Here is a 17,168-nt window from a genome sequence, read left to right on the forward strand (position 1 = left end):
TGGGTGTCTTTGTAGAAATGCTTAACCCATTTTGCCATTATCTGAGGAATTTACTCAATAAAGTTTTCATTTATTTGTACCTCTATAAAACCCACTTTGTCAAAATATGCGAAAAACCACAACTACACTCAATGGATTCTACGTCAGAATGTCTTCATACCAAATGTCTGGGTGTCCTTCCCTAAATACTCAGTGAGTGGACTGGAAAGATAGTACAGTGGGTAGGGTGTTTGCTTTGCACATGGCCCACCCAGGTTCGATCCCCAGCATCCCATATGGTCCCCCAAGCACCACTAGGAGTGGTACAGAGCCAGGAGTAACCCCTGAGCATCACTGGGTGTGGCCCAAAAGGCAGAAAAAAATGAGCCAGTGAGGCACTCAAGAAAAGCTGTATAATATATATTGGTTCCTTTGCTTTCACCACTATGCATGCTAAAAAGGTTTGGGGGGCTGGAGTGATAGCACAGTGGGTAGGGCGTTTGCCTTGCACGTGGCCAACCCGGGTTCGATTCCCAGCATCCCATATGGTCCCCCGAGCACTGCCAGGAGTAATTCCTGAGTGTTGAGCCAGGAGTAACCCCTTTGCATCGCTGGGTATGACCCAAAAAGAAAAATAAAAAGGTTTGGGGTTTATAGTTCTGACACTGTCCTAATGCCATTACAAGCATAGGAATAACGGAAGACCAAAATCCCTAAAATCAGAAATAACAATTCTGAGAGATCAAATTTCTGAAAATATAAATTTGCGGGATTGGAGCAATAGTACAGCGGGTAGGGCGTTTGCCTTGCACGCAGCTGACCTGTGTTCAATTCCCAGCATCCCACATGGTGCCTTCCCCCCCAGCACTGCCAGGAGTGTAGTGCATGAGCTAGGAATAACCCCTGCGCATTGCCGGGTGTGACCCTACCTCCCCCAAAAGGTCACGGCCATGGTCCTCCTGTTGTTCATCGATTTGCTCGAGCGGGCCCAGTAACGTCTCCATCATGAGACTTGTTGTTACTGTGTTTGGCATATCCAATACATCATGGGTAGCTTGCCAGGCTTTGCCCTGTGGACGAGATACTCTCGGTAGCTTGCCAGGCTCTCCGAGAGGGGCAGAGGAATCGAACTCGGGTCGGCCATGTTGGCTGTGTGCAAGGCAAAGAGCCCTACCGCTGTGCTATTGCTCCAGCCTTGCCTCCCCCAAAAGAAAATATAAATTTGGAAATAACATTGTAAAATGACCTTAAGAGAGTCAGGAGACCGTCCAGCACCTGAGGGTGCCTCCCTTGCAGGCTGGAGGCCTTAGGTGCCGTCCCTGTGATGCTCCCTGTGCCAGGGCCGTGGACCCAGGTGCGCTGCAAGCCGTGGCCACGCCACACCAGGTGAGTGTGAGCACCGCACAGAAAAGTGCTCCTGCCACTGAGCACTGAAATGGAGATGGGCTGGAAGCACTGTGACCAGCAGCGTCGCCTCCCCACCCCACCCCCACCCCCCGCAGCTCAGCAAGCACCCCGCCCAGTGTGAGGGGGCTCCCCCAGGAGCAGCAGAGAGAGGGGAAGTGGAAAATTGATTCATGAACTTATTTAAGGGGCCGGAGAGAGTTCTACAGGTAGAATGCAGGTTCTGCATGAAAACGTCCGGATTCCATCCCTGACACCGCATGGACCCCCCAAGGGGGTTATTGCCAGGACTCACTCCCAGCCACAGAGCTGGGAGTAGCCCCCGAGGACAGCCAGGAGGTCTTCCAATGCCCCCGAATTACTGAAACGATTTATATAGATACTGGACCAGATTTCGTTCTTTTTCTTCTTTGTGTTCAGGGGCACCGGCTTGGGTGCTCTCTGGGGCGTTGGGCATTTCGTTGTGGCGCTTGGCTACTTTCAACTGTGTTCCCGCACACTAGTGGCAAAGCGTGACTGAGGGCCCCTCCCTCCCCCAAGCACCCCGCAGCCCCTCCCTCTTAACCCCCTTCACAAATCAGCAGTGTCCTGTGGGCTTTGGTCCACAGCTGCTGCCCTGCTATATCACTGCACACACGAGAGAGCATCTCGTACCGCCCTGTCCTTGGACCTCACTCAGGTCGCTCGCCTCCAGGTCCATCGGTCCTTTCTTTGAGACGAACAAGCGGAAGTGTTGAATTTCCCAGTCTCTTTGGGGCATGAGTTATATAAAGTTACGAGGGAAATAAGTAAACTGGGCTAGTTTTTCAAGTGTCATGTTATCCAAAGTGAAGAATGGATTAAGTTTTTATATTTCATGATTTTTGGTGAGTGCAACAAGTCTACCTTAGACAAATATTGAACCAAGAATTTATTGAATTTTATAAAGCTAGAGGAACCTTAATATCTATCAAACAGTGTCTTTGGTTCAGAAGATCACTGGGCTTGCTAAGTTTTGTTTATGATACATAGTGTGAACTTGTGTGAAATCAATAAACCCCTCAGCAGTTTAACCTTTGTTTTCCATTGTTTGCATCCCAGTGTTTTTTTTTTTGCTTTTTTTGGGGGGGAGGGTGGTCACACCCGGGGATGCACAGGGGTTACTCCTGGCTCTGCACTCAGGAATTACCCCTGGCAGTGCTCGGGGGACCATATGGGATGCTGGGAGTCGAACCTGGGTTGGCCGCGAGTAAGGCGAACACCTTACCCGCTGTGCTATCGCTCCAACCCCATCCTTGCCACTTTCCATGCAGAGAGATCCTGTAACTTGTTCATGTTCATGGTCTCTCAGTGGTTAAATGGAAAGACTTGGAACAACTGACTTATTACAGCTTGACCAGACATTGATTCACAATCTGGACAATTATAAATTCTAGACACTGATCATAATGAAATTCTTTTCAATTTTCATATTCACGTTTCCCTGTTTTGTTCATTTGAGGCAGTATGTGAAGGAAATATAAAATCTGCAATATATTTTAATCTTTAATGCTAAGGCTGGAGCAATAGCACAGCGGTAGGGCGTTTGCCTTGCGCACAGCCAGCCTGGCTGAGCCGGGTTTGATTCCTCTGCCCTCTTGGAGAGCCCGGCAAGCTACCGAGAGTATCTCACCCATACAGCAAAGCCTGGCAAATTACCCGTGATGTATTCAATATGCCAAACACAGTAACAACAAGTCTCAAAATGGAGACGTTACTCAGCCCGCTCAAGCAAACCAATGAACAACGGGAGGACAGTGCTACAGTGAAGTAACGCTAACCTCTGACTGCGTATTCTTTCTTACTCATTTTGCAAGGCATTTTTTCAAGGTGGGTAAACAAAAACACCTACAGAATCCTTATTGCTTAGTCTTAGATTTGATATTAGAATTGGTACTTTGTGTTCTTCTCTTACACAATTATGGGTTATTTTCATTAAAGTACCTTCAGTAAGCTGTACAAGAATACGTTCTAGAACAGTTGACGTGTTTATGTTCACTGACTCAGAAGTAGACTGCAGTAAATTCCACACGTAATTTTGAGGCTGAATAGCTTCACTTCTTCTTCAGATATGATGAATGGCCAGCAGGAGTATGCCGATGCCCACATCCTTGAGTTTTATGGCTCTTCAATCCATCTTTTGCATTGAGGATGAAGCTCACTAAGGTGGAGGGCATCGTAGCTTCAATGATTGATGGGGACAATTTCCCTTTCATTTCTGTTTGGACAAACATCACTAGTTTGGAATGTGCTGGATTCCTGTAAGCAAAGGAAAAACTAAAATATGTAAAGAACTTTAATATTTATTTGTTGAATTTGCAAGTTTATAGAAAGCAGAATTCTTGGCTTTCTTGCCTTTGATTTGTCCAACCCATCCATAGGCCTTATATAGCACAAGTAATTATTGAAGTGAAAAGTAAGAGTGATTTGCAACCACATAGACATTTTATATAAAAATCCTAAGAAAGTAGTAGAACATATCTTAATGGTTTCAGTTTTAGGCAGCCTTTTTTTGGGGGTGGGTCACACCCGATGATGCACGGGGGGTTACTCCTGGCTCACACACTTCCTTCTACCATTGTCTCCATTTTCCCAACTACCCCTCAAGCCTGCCCCATAGCAGAATGACAACAATTTATTTTATATTGCTTGTTATCCCTTGGGCTGGAGCGATAGCACAGCGGTAGGGTGTTTGCCTTGCATGCAGCCAATATGGCTGACCCGAGTTCAATTCCTCTGCCCCTCTAGGAGAGCCCGGCAAGCTACCGAGAGTATATTGCCTGCACGACAAAGCCTGCCAAGCTCCCCATGACGTATTCGATATGCCAAACACAGTAACAAGTGTCACAATGGAGATGTTACTGGGCCCACTCGAGCAAATCAATGAACAATGGGAGGACCATGACCTGTTATCCCTTAATGACTAATGGAATGATAAAAAAAAATTCCATAGAAGAAAATCTGTGAAAATTGTTGCATCTTACCATGGGGATATTAAGATGCCTGGGAGTTTACCAAACTGTTGTTGCAAGTTAACAATCTGTTTTTGTGTTCTTGTTAGGCAAGTTTGGTTGATTTCCGTGTCACATACCATCCGTCTACTACTGGGATGTCAGTGTTGTAGATACTGGAGATGTTGCATGACCACATGGTCATGCACTCCAGAAAATCCAGAATTCTTAACTGGACAGTCTGGCTGGAGTTCAATTTTAAACTGGGCTGTGGCTTTGGGGTGTGGGAGCAGCTCTCAGGGTTTTGTTTTGAAAGGAGCTAGCCCACCTCACTCTAGGAGCACCCTGGGATTTTAAGCTGGGAACGAGTGTCCAATAAATTTTTGCAGCTAGGTGATCTCTTTAGAGATTTATTTGAGCCTCTGGAACAAGGCTGCTAGGTAAGCTGTGGCAACAGTGAGATGTGGCCATGACTGCTGGGGCTTCAGGAAGTACAAGGAGGTGGGTGGAGGTTGCCCACCCTGACTCTGAGAAGCCCTGCAGTTTTCAGTCACAAGGACTAAGGGAATGGACTTTCAAGCCTCTAACTTCCTTATGTATTCTTTCTCTTTAAACCAAACGGAGACAATGTCTAATAGAAATGGAGGTTTTCCTTCCCCACCAGCCTGTCCACAAACATCCTTTTCTTGTGTTATAGAACAAAAGTATTCTACTGTCAATCTGAAATGGTAGTAGGGGACTTGATCTAGAGATAAGTCTTTATGATACCAATGAGAAAATGTGATCGACTGGAAATTGAGAGAGGAAATGACTGTTAATTGGGTGATAGTTCCTTTTCTAAGTGAAGTTATCGATATTTTTGCTTTCAACAGAGTTGGAAGAATGAGTTGTCAACCTTTTTGCACATTAAAAATATCTTCTAATTATAGGCTAAAATGTAATTTATGGTAGGTACATAACTCAGAAGAATTTAATGGGATTCAAATGACCACTAGAAATAGACTTTCTATTTTAACCCATGTAATAACTGTAGTCACTAAGACTGGAACTACTCGTGTCTGAAGCCGAAATCAGCTATACCTATTTGAAACCTAATAACTAATCTCTCTGTGGTTCCATTTTATTTTCTGCAAAATGGAACAGTCAAGAGTTCGTGGAGTTATTTTGAAGACCAAAAGAGTTCATATTTGTAAACTGTTGACAACAGTGCCTAGCACATGTCTAAGTTTTGCTGGTAATAATAGTTATTTCCAACAACAGCTTTTTTTTTGGTTTGTTTGTTTTTTTTTCACTCTTGGGCCACACACAGCGATTCTCTGAGGTTACTCCCAGCTTTGCACTCAGGAATTACTCCTGGCAGTGCTCAGGGGACCTTCTGGGATGACTAGGATCAAACCTGGGTTGGCCGTGTACTTGACAGGCAGCCTAACCGCTGTCCTATCTTCCCAGCCCCAACAACAACTTTTTTTGTATTTAATCATAATATGACCTATTTTGTAGTATACTTTGGATTTTAGTTAACATGTAATAACAACTTAACGTAGGAGATATATATATATATACATATATATATATATATATATGTCCACTTATTACTTATGGTCACAGGGGTCAGAGAGATAGTATAGTGGGAGGATTCTTGACTTTCACATGGCCAACCCGGGGTTCAATCTCTAGTAACCGATATGGTCCACCAAGCCCTAGCAGGAATGATCCTTGAGTACTGCTGAGTGTGGCTCAAACACACACACAGGAAAAAGAAAGAGAAAAACACACATCTATACACGTATTAACATTTATAATACTTAAGATGAAAATACTTTACAATTACTGTTAAGATCTATCAGGGACCCAGCTCAAGAAATGAGAAATATATTTTGCATGTGGAAGGCCTAGGTTCTATTCCCAGCATCACACAGTTCCCTGAGTGCAGAACTGGAACTTCCTCTCCAGCACTTTCAGGGGTGGTCCAACACCTCATTGAAAGTTAAACATTTTTAATTTTAAAATTAAATTTGCATTTATTTCCCTGCAGAATATTCTGCCAATTAGTTCGATGAACTAGGACCCATAATCCCTTAATTAACAAATCACAGCTTCAACTGAAAAACTGTTGAAACTAAATGCAAATACCACTTACTCTTTCAGAGGTGAACATATATATCCACAAGGATGATTATAACCACGGATGTAATTTGAAGATGGGGGATATGCTGGAAAATCCACACTATTAGCTAGTGATTTAAAAAAAATTAAGAACGAATCTTATTCCAGAGATATGGAAAATTCTACTTTTAATAGCTAGTAAAAAAGTACATATGACATAGCATATAATACAGTTACTGTCAGAACATGAGTTCAAAAGAAGTATATGTATGTTTTCATATTTATATGTATACACAAACCAACTTTGAACACTACTGTCATATTAAACTTTTTTATGAAGTATATGGTTTTTAAATTTAAGCACTGTTTTTCACAAAGTTGTTTATAACATAGTTGCTTCAGGCATTCAATGTTCCAACACCAACCCCACCCCCAGTGTGACCTTTTCTCTGCCATTGTCCCCAGTTTCCCACCCACCCCCTGAAGCCTGTCTCCTTAGCAGGCACAAAATGATTTTACATTATTTGTTACAAAAAATGGCAAGTGGAATTATCAAAAAAGTTCAGTAAACAAACATTTGTCAAAATTGTTCTATCTCGCAATGATGTTATCAAAGTCCTTGTCTGAGGATTTACTGAGCTGTGTCTGTTGTAGAACAAACTTACTGAGCTTCAGTGCCACTTTCCCACTATAATTTTTATACTCCTACTGGGGGCTGTCAGTATCGTGAAATTTGGATGTGTCATGTGGCCGCACATGCTGCCATGTGCTACAGGGACAGTGGAAGTGGGGTGATCCAGCGTTTGGTGTCTGTGGAGATTAGTTGTGAAGCAGAACCCTTCATATGCCCAAGGATGTGGCCTGGCCCCTTCCTGAGAAGGCCCCAAAAGTTTCAGCCCAGGGGCAGGTCTACCTGGGAGTTTCATCGGCTTCAAAATGGTATTTCTTTCTATTTATTTATTTATTTATTTATTTGCTTTTTGGGTGTCACTCAGCGATGCTCAGGGGTTACTCCTGGTTCTGCACTCAGGAATTACTCCTGGTGGTGCTTGGGGGACCATATGGGATGCTGGGAAGAGAACAGGGGTCGGCCGCATGCAAGGCAAACACCCTACCCACTGTGCTATTGCTCCAGCTCCCAAAACAGTATTTCTAAATATGTTGTTGCCTTTTGCACACAGAAACTTTTATACTTAATAAATGTAAAAAATAATAAAAGCATTTACTTACTGAGATTTAAAGCAAAACACACAGAAAAAAAGAATATTATGTTAGTGGGTTTATGGATTTTTTTGTGATATGTTCTGCTGTCAATATTTTAGACCATTAAACATTTACAAAACCATTACATTTTGTTTTGTTTTGAGGTGTATCCAGCAGTACTCAGGGGCTTCCTTTGGACTACGCTGTGCTGCTCAGGGATCACTCCTGGGGGCTTGGTAATGCAAGTCCTCTAAGAGCCAGGAGTAAGCCCCCAGCAACATGGGGTGTGGTCCACCCCCGAAAAAAATTTTACCTTGTGATTTTCTTTTTTTAGGAGGTTGTTTTTAAAAATCAGTTATTTGTCATGCCAGGGTCAGGGTGAGGGGAATGAGGTCCGTTATTGTTACTGGAGCAAGCAGACACCATTGGGCTACACTAGCACGCAACGATGGATGGATGAAGACGTTACTGGTGCCTGCTTGAGCAAATCGATGAGCAACGGGATGACAAGTGATACAAATTATACAAGTGATTGGACATACCCAGTCTAAGTAATTAAAATATAAAATTTTCACCCTCAAATTAATTTTAATTCTTAGTATGTTAGGAGTATAGACTACTGGGGCTGGAAAGATAGTACATTGGGTAATGCATTTGCCTTGCACTTGGCTGAACCAGGTTTGACCTTCGACACCCCATATGGTCCCCTAAGCTGACCAGAAGTGTTCCCTGAGCACAGAACTAGGAATAAGCCCTGAGCACTGCCATGTGTGGCCAACCCCTACTCCCCCTTTTTTGCTTCTAGCCCACAAGTATCTATTTATACTCTTACTGCAGGGTATATACTAGAAAAGTCACGGGGTGTCATCGGTTAAATAGTGGTGCTACATTTATCGATATTAACATCGGTCTTATTAAGTACAAAAATGACTATGAATGTAGTTTCTTTTAAGTTGTGGAAGTAAAAAAAATGATTCGCAGTCATTCCCAAGTATGAGCAAATGTTTGTAACTTACAACTAATCACATCCATATTTCCATCACAGCGCTTGATGTACACCAGGTCGACAAAATCTCGGGGTGAAATGGAGCCCATGGCAAAACTCTGGGTAATGGTGTGACATATGTATGTGTCCTGCAACAAGCCAAAGCAGAAAGACTGAAATAAGTATTTCATTCCTAGTCTTGGTGTTGCTCCTTTTGGTTGGGTCAGGGGGCACACCTGGCGGTGTTCAGGCTTTCCTCCTGCCTGTGTTACCTCCTCACTGTGTAGCACCAAGTGGGCTGTGTGCCCTACTCACTACCTCTCCTGCCCTGCCTAACCCAGAGAACGGCAAAGCATACAGTTCTGGCCACTAGTGGGAAAAGGTGGAGCTTTGAAGATTTAAGAGTTCACCACTAATTCAGCTTGCAGTTTCACTGTTAAAGGAACATCCGATTTATAATTGTAAGCACCAGGCAACACCGGCAAATAATAAACAAGTGCAATTACACCCAAGTGAAAAACTTTTGTTGGACAAAGAAAACCATTAAAAAAAAATGAAAAAGGCATCCTTAGGAGTGGGAGAATGTATCTGCAAAACACTAATCTGTTTATTATGAGTGCAGAACATTCAAAGACAAATCCTAAGATTATGTTTTTCGTGCGCGCATGTGTGTGTGTGTGTGTGTGTGTGTGTAGGTGGGAGATGGGGGTGAAGTAGGGTGTGTTGGTTATACCCAGAAATATTCAGGGACTGGGTTATTCCTGACCCTAGTTGATGACCAAAGGACCACATGTAGATTGTTAGGGATCAAACCATCATCATCTACACTGTATGCATGGCAAATACTTTAATTCCTGTGTTATCTCTCTCGCTCCTGCTTTCCCTCCCCGCCCCCCGCTTTTTTTCTGATGATGAAACTGCAGCCTATCTGATTAAATCGCATGCATAAATAGAGAGACAGTACAATTTCTAGTACTTCATAGAAAATTAAGTCCAGAAAATGTGATAATTTAGCACTTGGTGATGTAAGATCTAAAGTGTGAATTCCGGGGCTGGAGCAATAGCACAGCGGGTAGGGCGTTTGCTTTGCACGCAGCCGACCCAGGTTCGATTCCCAGCATCTCATATGGTCCCCTGAGCCCTGCCGGGGGTGATTCCTGAGTGCAGAGCCAGGAGTAACCCCTGTGCATCACCAGATGTGACCCAAAAAGCAAAAAAGAAAAGTGTGAATTCCTCTTCTTCTTGTGGCAACCAAAGACCCCTTAGTCTAATCCACATTGTCAACAGGATCCTCCTACCAGAGTCTGGGGGTCGCCTCTATTCTTTACTGTCAAGTTTGTAACACTTAATCCCTGCATATTCACTTTTCCTGAGTTCAACCCCCAGATTGCTCTGCCTGGCGTGATGAATCCCTGCTGTGAGTTTAGCTAAGCTACTCTCCAGGATTGAGACTTCTAGTAATCATTTTGCTTGGCCAAGCAAGCTGTGCAGGGCCTTGAATTAAGACCCTTCTCGCAAATGCGTGCCAATGGAACAGCCCAGAATATGCAGCAAATCTCAGTTCTAGATAAGGTTTCTCAAGACATCTCCTCATGAAATCTCCCTTCTGTCTCAGAGCCTAGCTCTTGTGTGCTCCTGAGAACAAACCCCAGTGGAACTTACTACAGGGTCTGAATGAACTGACCTGGCCTTAGCCATCAAACTCCCAAGAGCTCCAACAAAAAACCCTAATAAATGCATGCATCTGTCTGCACTTCGCTTTGGCTTTCCCAGCTGGCTCTTCGAGGTGTGATGTGCACTTCTATTGTGCTCTGGGAGTAATACCCCCCTCTCTCTCTCTTTCTGTGTCTTTTGTTGAACCCTTTGGCACCCCATGCTCAGCTTACAAGTGTTAGTCTTTATTTTTTTTCCTTTTGGTCACACCTGGCATTGCACAAGGGGTTACTCCTGGCTCATGCTTTCAAGAATTATTCCTGGCGATACTCGGAGGACCGTATGGGATGCTGGGAATCGAACCCAGGTTGGCTGCGTGCAAGGCAAACACCCTACCCACTGTGCTATCAATCCAGCCCCACAAGTGTTAAACTCTTAACAGTTCTCTCCTTAGACTGATAAATTACCATTGATTTCATTAGCCTCCATATAGACTGGCCACTCCCAAGTCCCTACCTGGCCTGGACTGAACCCCGAGCAGAGCACCACTGGGAGTGATCTCTGAGCACCTCTGGATTTGGCCCCCAAACCAAAAAATAAAGATAAAAACAAGTTAAGATCCAGCCTCAAGGTCTGTGCACTGGTGTTCATCTGTGTTACTCTTCCCCCAGGTGGGGGGCACTTCTCCATCTGTCATCTCCTCTTCATTGCTCATGTAACTACTTAACCATCTCTCCTTACGGGCAGCTTTCCCTGACTACCCACCCACAGATGAAATTCTTCTGGTCCACGCCTCTCCTATCCTTATTCACAATCGTTATGTTCTTATTAACCCCAGCCGTTAGAAACTGTTATCTATTATAATAGCCGTTATGCTATTACCTTATTTGAAAACAAACAACTCTACTGGTTTATTTATTTATTTATTTTTGCTTTTTGGGTCACACCCGGCGATGCTCAGGGGTTACTCCTGGCTCATGCACTCAGGAATTGCTCCTGGCGGTGCTAGGGGGATCATAAGGGATGCTGGGAATCGAACCTGTGTTGGCCATGTTGGCTGCGTGCAAGGCAAACGTCCTACCTGCTGTGCTATCGCTCCAGCCCCTCTACTGGTTTACTTTTGTCCTTCTGGCTACAATTAGGATCGGTGAAATCAGGGGCTTTTTTCTAGCCTTTCATCTCTGGTCCCCGGCACCTGAAACTGTACGTGGTTCACAACCGTTTTTCAAGGCATATTTGCAGAATGCATGAGTCAAAACAACATCAACATCTGTTGTGAAAGGTGGATTTGTCAGAATTCCCCCATAAACAAATTTGCTAGAGGATGAAACATACAAATAGTAACAGTAGTGGAGAACAAACTTCAGGAGGGTATATTTCAATTACCCTTTTCTACAGTCCACTATAGAGTATAAAATTATCTCCCCCTTTGAACAGGAAGTCCAGCTAGTTATTCTTACAGAAATCTTCCTAGGTAAGAGGCACCAGCGTTCAGAAGGCTTTGCCCACTTCAGCTTCATCCTTGTTCCTCTCTCTTTTCCTGTCACTCTCTGGTTCTAATTTCATTCACCTATTTCTCCTCCTGAGCTTTGTCTTTCCTTACCTCATTACCTACCTTTTCTTCTCCTATGCCCTATTTTTTCTCTTTGCTTGTACTAAGATAGCGTATAAAAGTGTTTCTAAAACTGTGCTGTCCACACACGTTATTTCACCCTTTATTCTTATCTTCTTTTTTTTTCTTTTTGGGTCACACCCAGCGATGCACAGGGGTTACTCCTGGCTCATGCACTCAGGAATTACTCCTGGAGGTGCTCAGGGGACCATATAGGATGCTGGGAATTGAACCCGGGTCGGCCGCGTGCAAGGCAAAAGCCCTACCCACTGTGCTATTGCTCCAGCCCTTCTTCTTCTTTTTTGAACAGGGGCTTCTCCAATATGGCCACAACCTGGCCATGCTTTGATGAACTCCAGATATTAGACCTACAAGGCACCTACTCTCCCTCTTGGTGCTCCCTTCCTGCCTTGTCCTTAATATTACAGACTGCATGCTTCTTTTCTGTAAGCCCCTATGAAATATGTCTGCATTGCTCCTGTTATTTAATGTAATACCACTATATAAATTTACTGAATTCCATTGACAAGGAATGATTCACCTCTATTCCTGCCTAGGGAAGTTGGAGAATGAATGAGTTCTTATAACCCCCGTAAACATGTGCAAGAGAATTGACCAAATTCTAAATTAGACATGCGGTTACAAACAGAACAAAGTGAATTTGAACGAAACTTTTGGTTAATAAAGGATTAACTCAAATCACTAAGGTATCACGATCACGATCATCCAGTTGTTCGTCGATTTCCTCGAGCAGGCACCAGTAACGTCTCCTTCTTCCCAGCCCTGAGATTTTAAAAGAGCCATTCCAATGCTCTTTCAGGATTAGGAGAATGAGACCCATCATTGTTACTGGTATTTGGCATATTGAGTATGACACGGGAAGTTTGCCAGACTCTGCTGTGTGGGCAGGATACTTTTGGTAGCCTGCTGGGTTCTCCAAAGGAAAAATAAGATAATAAGATGTAGCGAGGCTGAGAATGCGGCCGCATGCTTCCGGGAGCTGGGTTTTATAGTGTCTGCGTCTTGGCCGTTCATGGGACCAACCTGGCGCTGGTGGCAGCTAGTGGGTGTGATGCCTACCTACTGGAAGATGGAGGCTCTGGTTGGAGAAGGCCCAGTCCCAATCCGAGTAGGCTTGGAGACCTCAGCCCCGGGACCCACACCAAGGTATAAAACTAATAATATATTAATATAATAAAAGTCTAATACTAAATAAGAAATTACCGGGTCAATCTTGTGCACCATATTGTACACTTTCAACGATTTATCCCACGCAATTCTATTTTCAGGTTTGTAAAGGAAATCAGATAATTTAGCTGCTGGTTCTGGAATTATTCCTTCAACACGATATCTATAGTTAACAAAATAAAGAGTTTTCAAAGTTTAACAGGTTTAATCTAAGCTGAAAATATATACTATCAAACTATTTTAGTAAATGACAGTAAGAAAAAGATAAAAATTACTTTAGGAATTCATCAGGTGCATTAATCCTACAATTGGAAATAATTTTAGTTAAATATGCGTTACAATAATAATTGTATTTTTTTCAACATTTTATTTTTCTTATTTTGTTACTGTTTCTACAGTTACCTTAATTTCATTCCAGACTCATCTAAAATCTTTCTTATACACATTTTCCTGCTGTATTTACTGTAAGCCAATAGTAACTAATGAGAAATTTATGAAGTTATAAAATATCTTGTGCCTCAACTCTTAATTTGAGGATATAATTCTATCTATAGCTGGGCCCAGGAAATGTTTCAGTAGAGGCCTCATGGTATGAGAAATGCTTCGTGGGCAATGTGGTCACTTTTCCAACTATTGAACTTGACTCATATAGCAATAAACCAACCACAAACAATACTTAGTGAATAGGCATGTCTGTGTTAGTTAAACTTTATTGAGACTTTGTGTGTTTGTATGTGTGTGTGTGTGTGTGTGTGTGTGTGTGTGTGTGTGTGTGTTGGGAGGGGTGGTGGAGTTTGGCCACATCTGGGAATACTTAGGGGCTACTCCCGCCTTTTGTTAGTGGGTCCCTGAGGCGAACTGGACTTTCTGCAGCAAAGTACATGCTCAATCTTTTGAGACGTCTCCCTGACTGAGACTTGACTTTAAAATTTCGTGTTTTTTTGAGGATTCAGTTAAAAATGTAAAAGCAGATTCTAAACAATGGCTTTAAATAGGAAGTCGTACTCACAGATTTCCATGGAATTTTCTAGAAGTCTTGCTGTAAACAGTTACCTTTTTCTCAAAGGGGAATAAAAAAAATCAATAAATTAGCTGTCGGGTACATAAAAATAAAGAGCAAAAATAGGAAAAAAATAAATAGCAAAACCCAAAAATGAAACAAAAAGTAAAAATATACTTTTTGGTTTGTAAAAGAAAAAAATTAAAATGTCTTTACAGTGAGTTGGTTCTCATTTAAACACAAACTCTTGACACATATTGTTTTCTTACTGCAGTTTTAACCACTTTCCAGTCTGATGTATCTTGATTGTAACCTAAAATTTCTTGGGCAGTTTGTTGGGCCAGTGCCTTATAGTCCATCTACCTGCAAAGTTTTAAGAACAAATGATTGTTAAGAATGTCATTATATTCAAAACTTTTGAAATTCCATATTACATTTTAACTCTGTTTCTAAGGTTCCTACCGCGTTACAATGAAGAACAATTCCTTCCTGGGTACTTGCATAGACTTTTCCTATTCTTGGTGTTTTACAGGAAAAAATATGGCAGAATACAAAAAACAGCTTTGGAGACAGAGACCTGGGCCAACCCCTGTGTTTCTCATAAACTGTATGAAAAACACACTTTAGTAGTTCTGTTTCCTAAATTTTATCAATTGGAAACTGGGATAATAGCTAATTCTGTAGAATATCATAAAGTCTAAATGAGATAATGCATTTAATGTCCTGCTTCCTTTCTTTCATAAATCACAGTGATTTATAAAAAGAACTGATGATCACTGATGATCATGTGTTCTTGGAATTCATTTTTTTGTTCTGAGGCACACCTGGTGATGCTGAGGGCTTACTTCTGATGCTGTGGAATGACTCCATGCCCCCTGCCTGCCTCTTGGGCAAACTTTATGGACCATGGATTATTATTATTATTATTTTTGGCAGGGGGCATGCCTGGAAATGCTCAGGGTTTACTCCTGGCTCTGTACTCAGGAAATCACTCTTGGTGGTTCTCAGGACTAGAATGGGCTGTTGGGGATTAAACCAGGTCGACTGCATGCAAGGCAAGTGTCTTAACTGGCTACATTTTTCTCTCTGGCCCTATTATTAATTTTTTTAAATGAGTGGCAATGACATTAAATATTCAGACTCTTGTCTTCTGGCCCAAAGACAAATCTTACCTGTCTTTTCTTCCACTTAGCTCCAATCGCATTGATCTCCTGGCTGTTCCCAGACACAACACAGTGTCTTTGATCTCTGGGCTTTTGTAGTTTCTGTTCCCTCTGCTTGGAAAATTCTTCCCCAATATGGATGACTCCTTTTCAGGGGATGTCTTTGCTTAATTGTTACCTTAAATCAAGTAAATTTAAACAAATTTACTGAACCCCAACTAGGGGTCAGATACTGAGACTTGACAACAATAGTACAGTAAGGAACAGTTTTTGCAATGTGTGTCTTATCATCCTGTTTTCTATTCTTCATCTGGCCCATAATCTATTTTTCACTTAGGGGAAGCTGGTTGGTGTGGTAGAAGGAGCAGTCCTTGACAATACAGAGCTGACTTTACCACTTACCATATATAACTTTGTTTTTCATCAAGGTACAACACCTACTTGACATCTATATTTGACATTTTAAAGTAAACCATGAGTCTCTCTTTTTTCTAGTTGACTATTGGTTTCTTTCTCTTTCCTAATGGATCTTGTCCAGAATTTTAATAACTATTAAGGCTCTTCTTTAAATCTCATGGAGCTCTCCATATCTATTAACCTGTAAGGGGACGAAGTGGAAGATTTATTTTGATTCACAAAAGAGGCTAATTGATCATTTTTATATTTTTTCAGTGTCCATATATTTATACTTCATCTTTATTAGAAAACATTGGTGATTTATGCCCCAGGATGGAAGGTGGGTTGTATGAGAAATATTGAAAATATTACTTATGAAGGGCTGGAGCGATAGCACAGTGGTAAGGCGTTTGTCTTGCGCACAACCATCCCGGCCAAGCTGGGTTTGATTCCTCCGCCCCTCTCGGAAAGCCCAGCAAGCTACCAAGAGTATCTCGCCCGCAGGGCAAAGCCTGGCAAGCTACCCGTGATGTATTCAATATGCCAAACATAGTAACGAGTCTCACAATGTTACTGGGCCTGCTTGAGCCAATCGATGAACAAATGGGAGGACAGTGCTTCATTACTGTCCAGGACAGTGCTTCATATACTGTCCATGACAGTTTATTTTTTATTGTGGGGGGAGGGCCTCCTAAGGTGTGGTGCTGAGGAATCAAACCAGAACTGACCACATGCAAGGCAAGTGATTTAAATATTGTACTACTTCTGTGGCCCAAAGAAAGCTAGTTTAAATTAAGACACAAAATGTGCATAAAAAAAAAAACAAAACCTAACCTTTGGAGTTTGAGTCGTTAACAGTTTCTAACTAGTCCCTAACCTGGGCTTGTCGTGTCACATAGAACACTGTTGTTTAGTTTCTATCAACAACCTATTGGCTAGTGATTGATGGAGAAATGGCACGGATTATTGGGTCACAACACTGGAGTGTAATCTACATGAGAAACTTTAACTCAGTTAAACAACATTAGCACTTACTGACTGCTACAATGAATTTGTGTTTCCTGAATCACTGAGCTCAGCTGAACAGATTCTGGATTTGTTAACTGTTAAAGAAGAAAGGAAAAGTGAAGTTCAGTAGGTTAGAGAGGGTGAAAAGAAGCCAGCGGACAAGGCTAGTTGCATTTCCTGCTGATGTAATAGCTAATGAGCTGGAACAAAGTCAGATGGAGTGACGGTCAAGTGCATCTTCATCCACAGGGATTGTGGAAAATAAACACAAACAACATTGAGATGGCATCCTTTTTGTGAAACACCACTTGGTTGAAACTGGATTCCTCGCACCAGCCTTGCAGACGGGTTCACATATGCAGCAAGAGGGTCTTTACATGTGTTTGGATAACCTTCCAGGGCTGCCTGACTGGGAATTCCCATTGTCAATTCTTCCCCTGGGATCCAGGTCCCCAAAGAGTTTGCTAAATTGCACCCCTGGGGCACTGGGGTGGAGCTCAAG

General features: G+C 42.5%; 1 protein-coding gene across 1 annotated transcript; it reads right to left on the reverse strand.

Annotated features, from left to right (window-relative positions):
• Positions 1-3,455: 3,455 nt before the first annotated feature.
• STARD6 (StAR related lipid transfer domain containing 6) lies at positions 3,456-15,390 on the reverse strand. Its single transcript, XM_056138397.1, has 7 exons — positions 15,272-15,390; positions 14,369-14,462; positions 14,109-14,158; positions 13,136-13,262; positions 8,678-8,795; positions 6,493-6,586; positions 3,456-3,660 (listed from the first exon to the last, which is right to left on the reverse strand). Exons 2-7 carry the CDS (start codon positions 14,456-14,458, stop codon positions 3,456-3,458), a joined length of 684 nt encoding a protein of 227 aa, XP_055994372.1. The 5' UTR covers positions 14,459-14,462; positions 15,272-15,390.
• Positions 15,391-17,168: the final 1,778 nt, after the last annotated feature.

This window comes from Sorex fumeus, unplaced genomic scaffold, assembly GCF_029834395.1.
Source record: "Sorex fumeus unplaced genomic scaffold, SorFum_2.1 ptg000128l, whole genome shotgun sequence".
In the NCBI taxonomy this organism is placed as follows: domain Eukaryota; kingdom Metazoa; phylum Chordata; class Mammalia; order Eulipotyphla; family Soricidae; genus Sorex; species Sorex fumeus.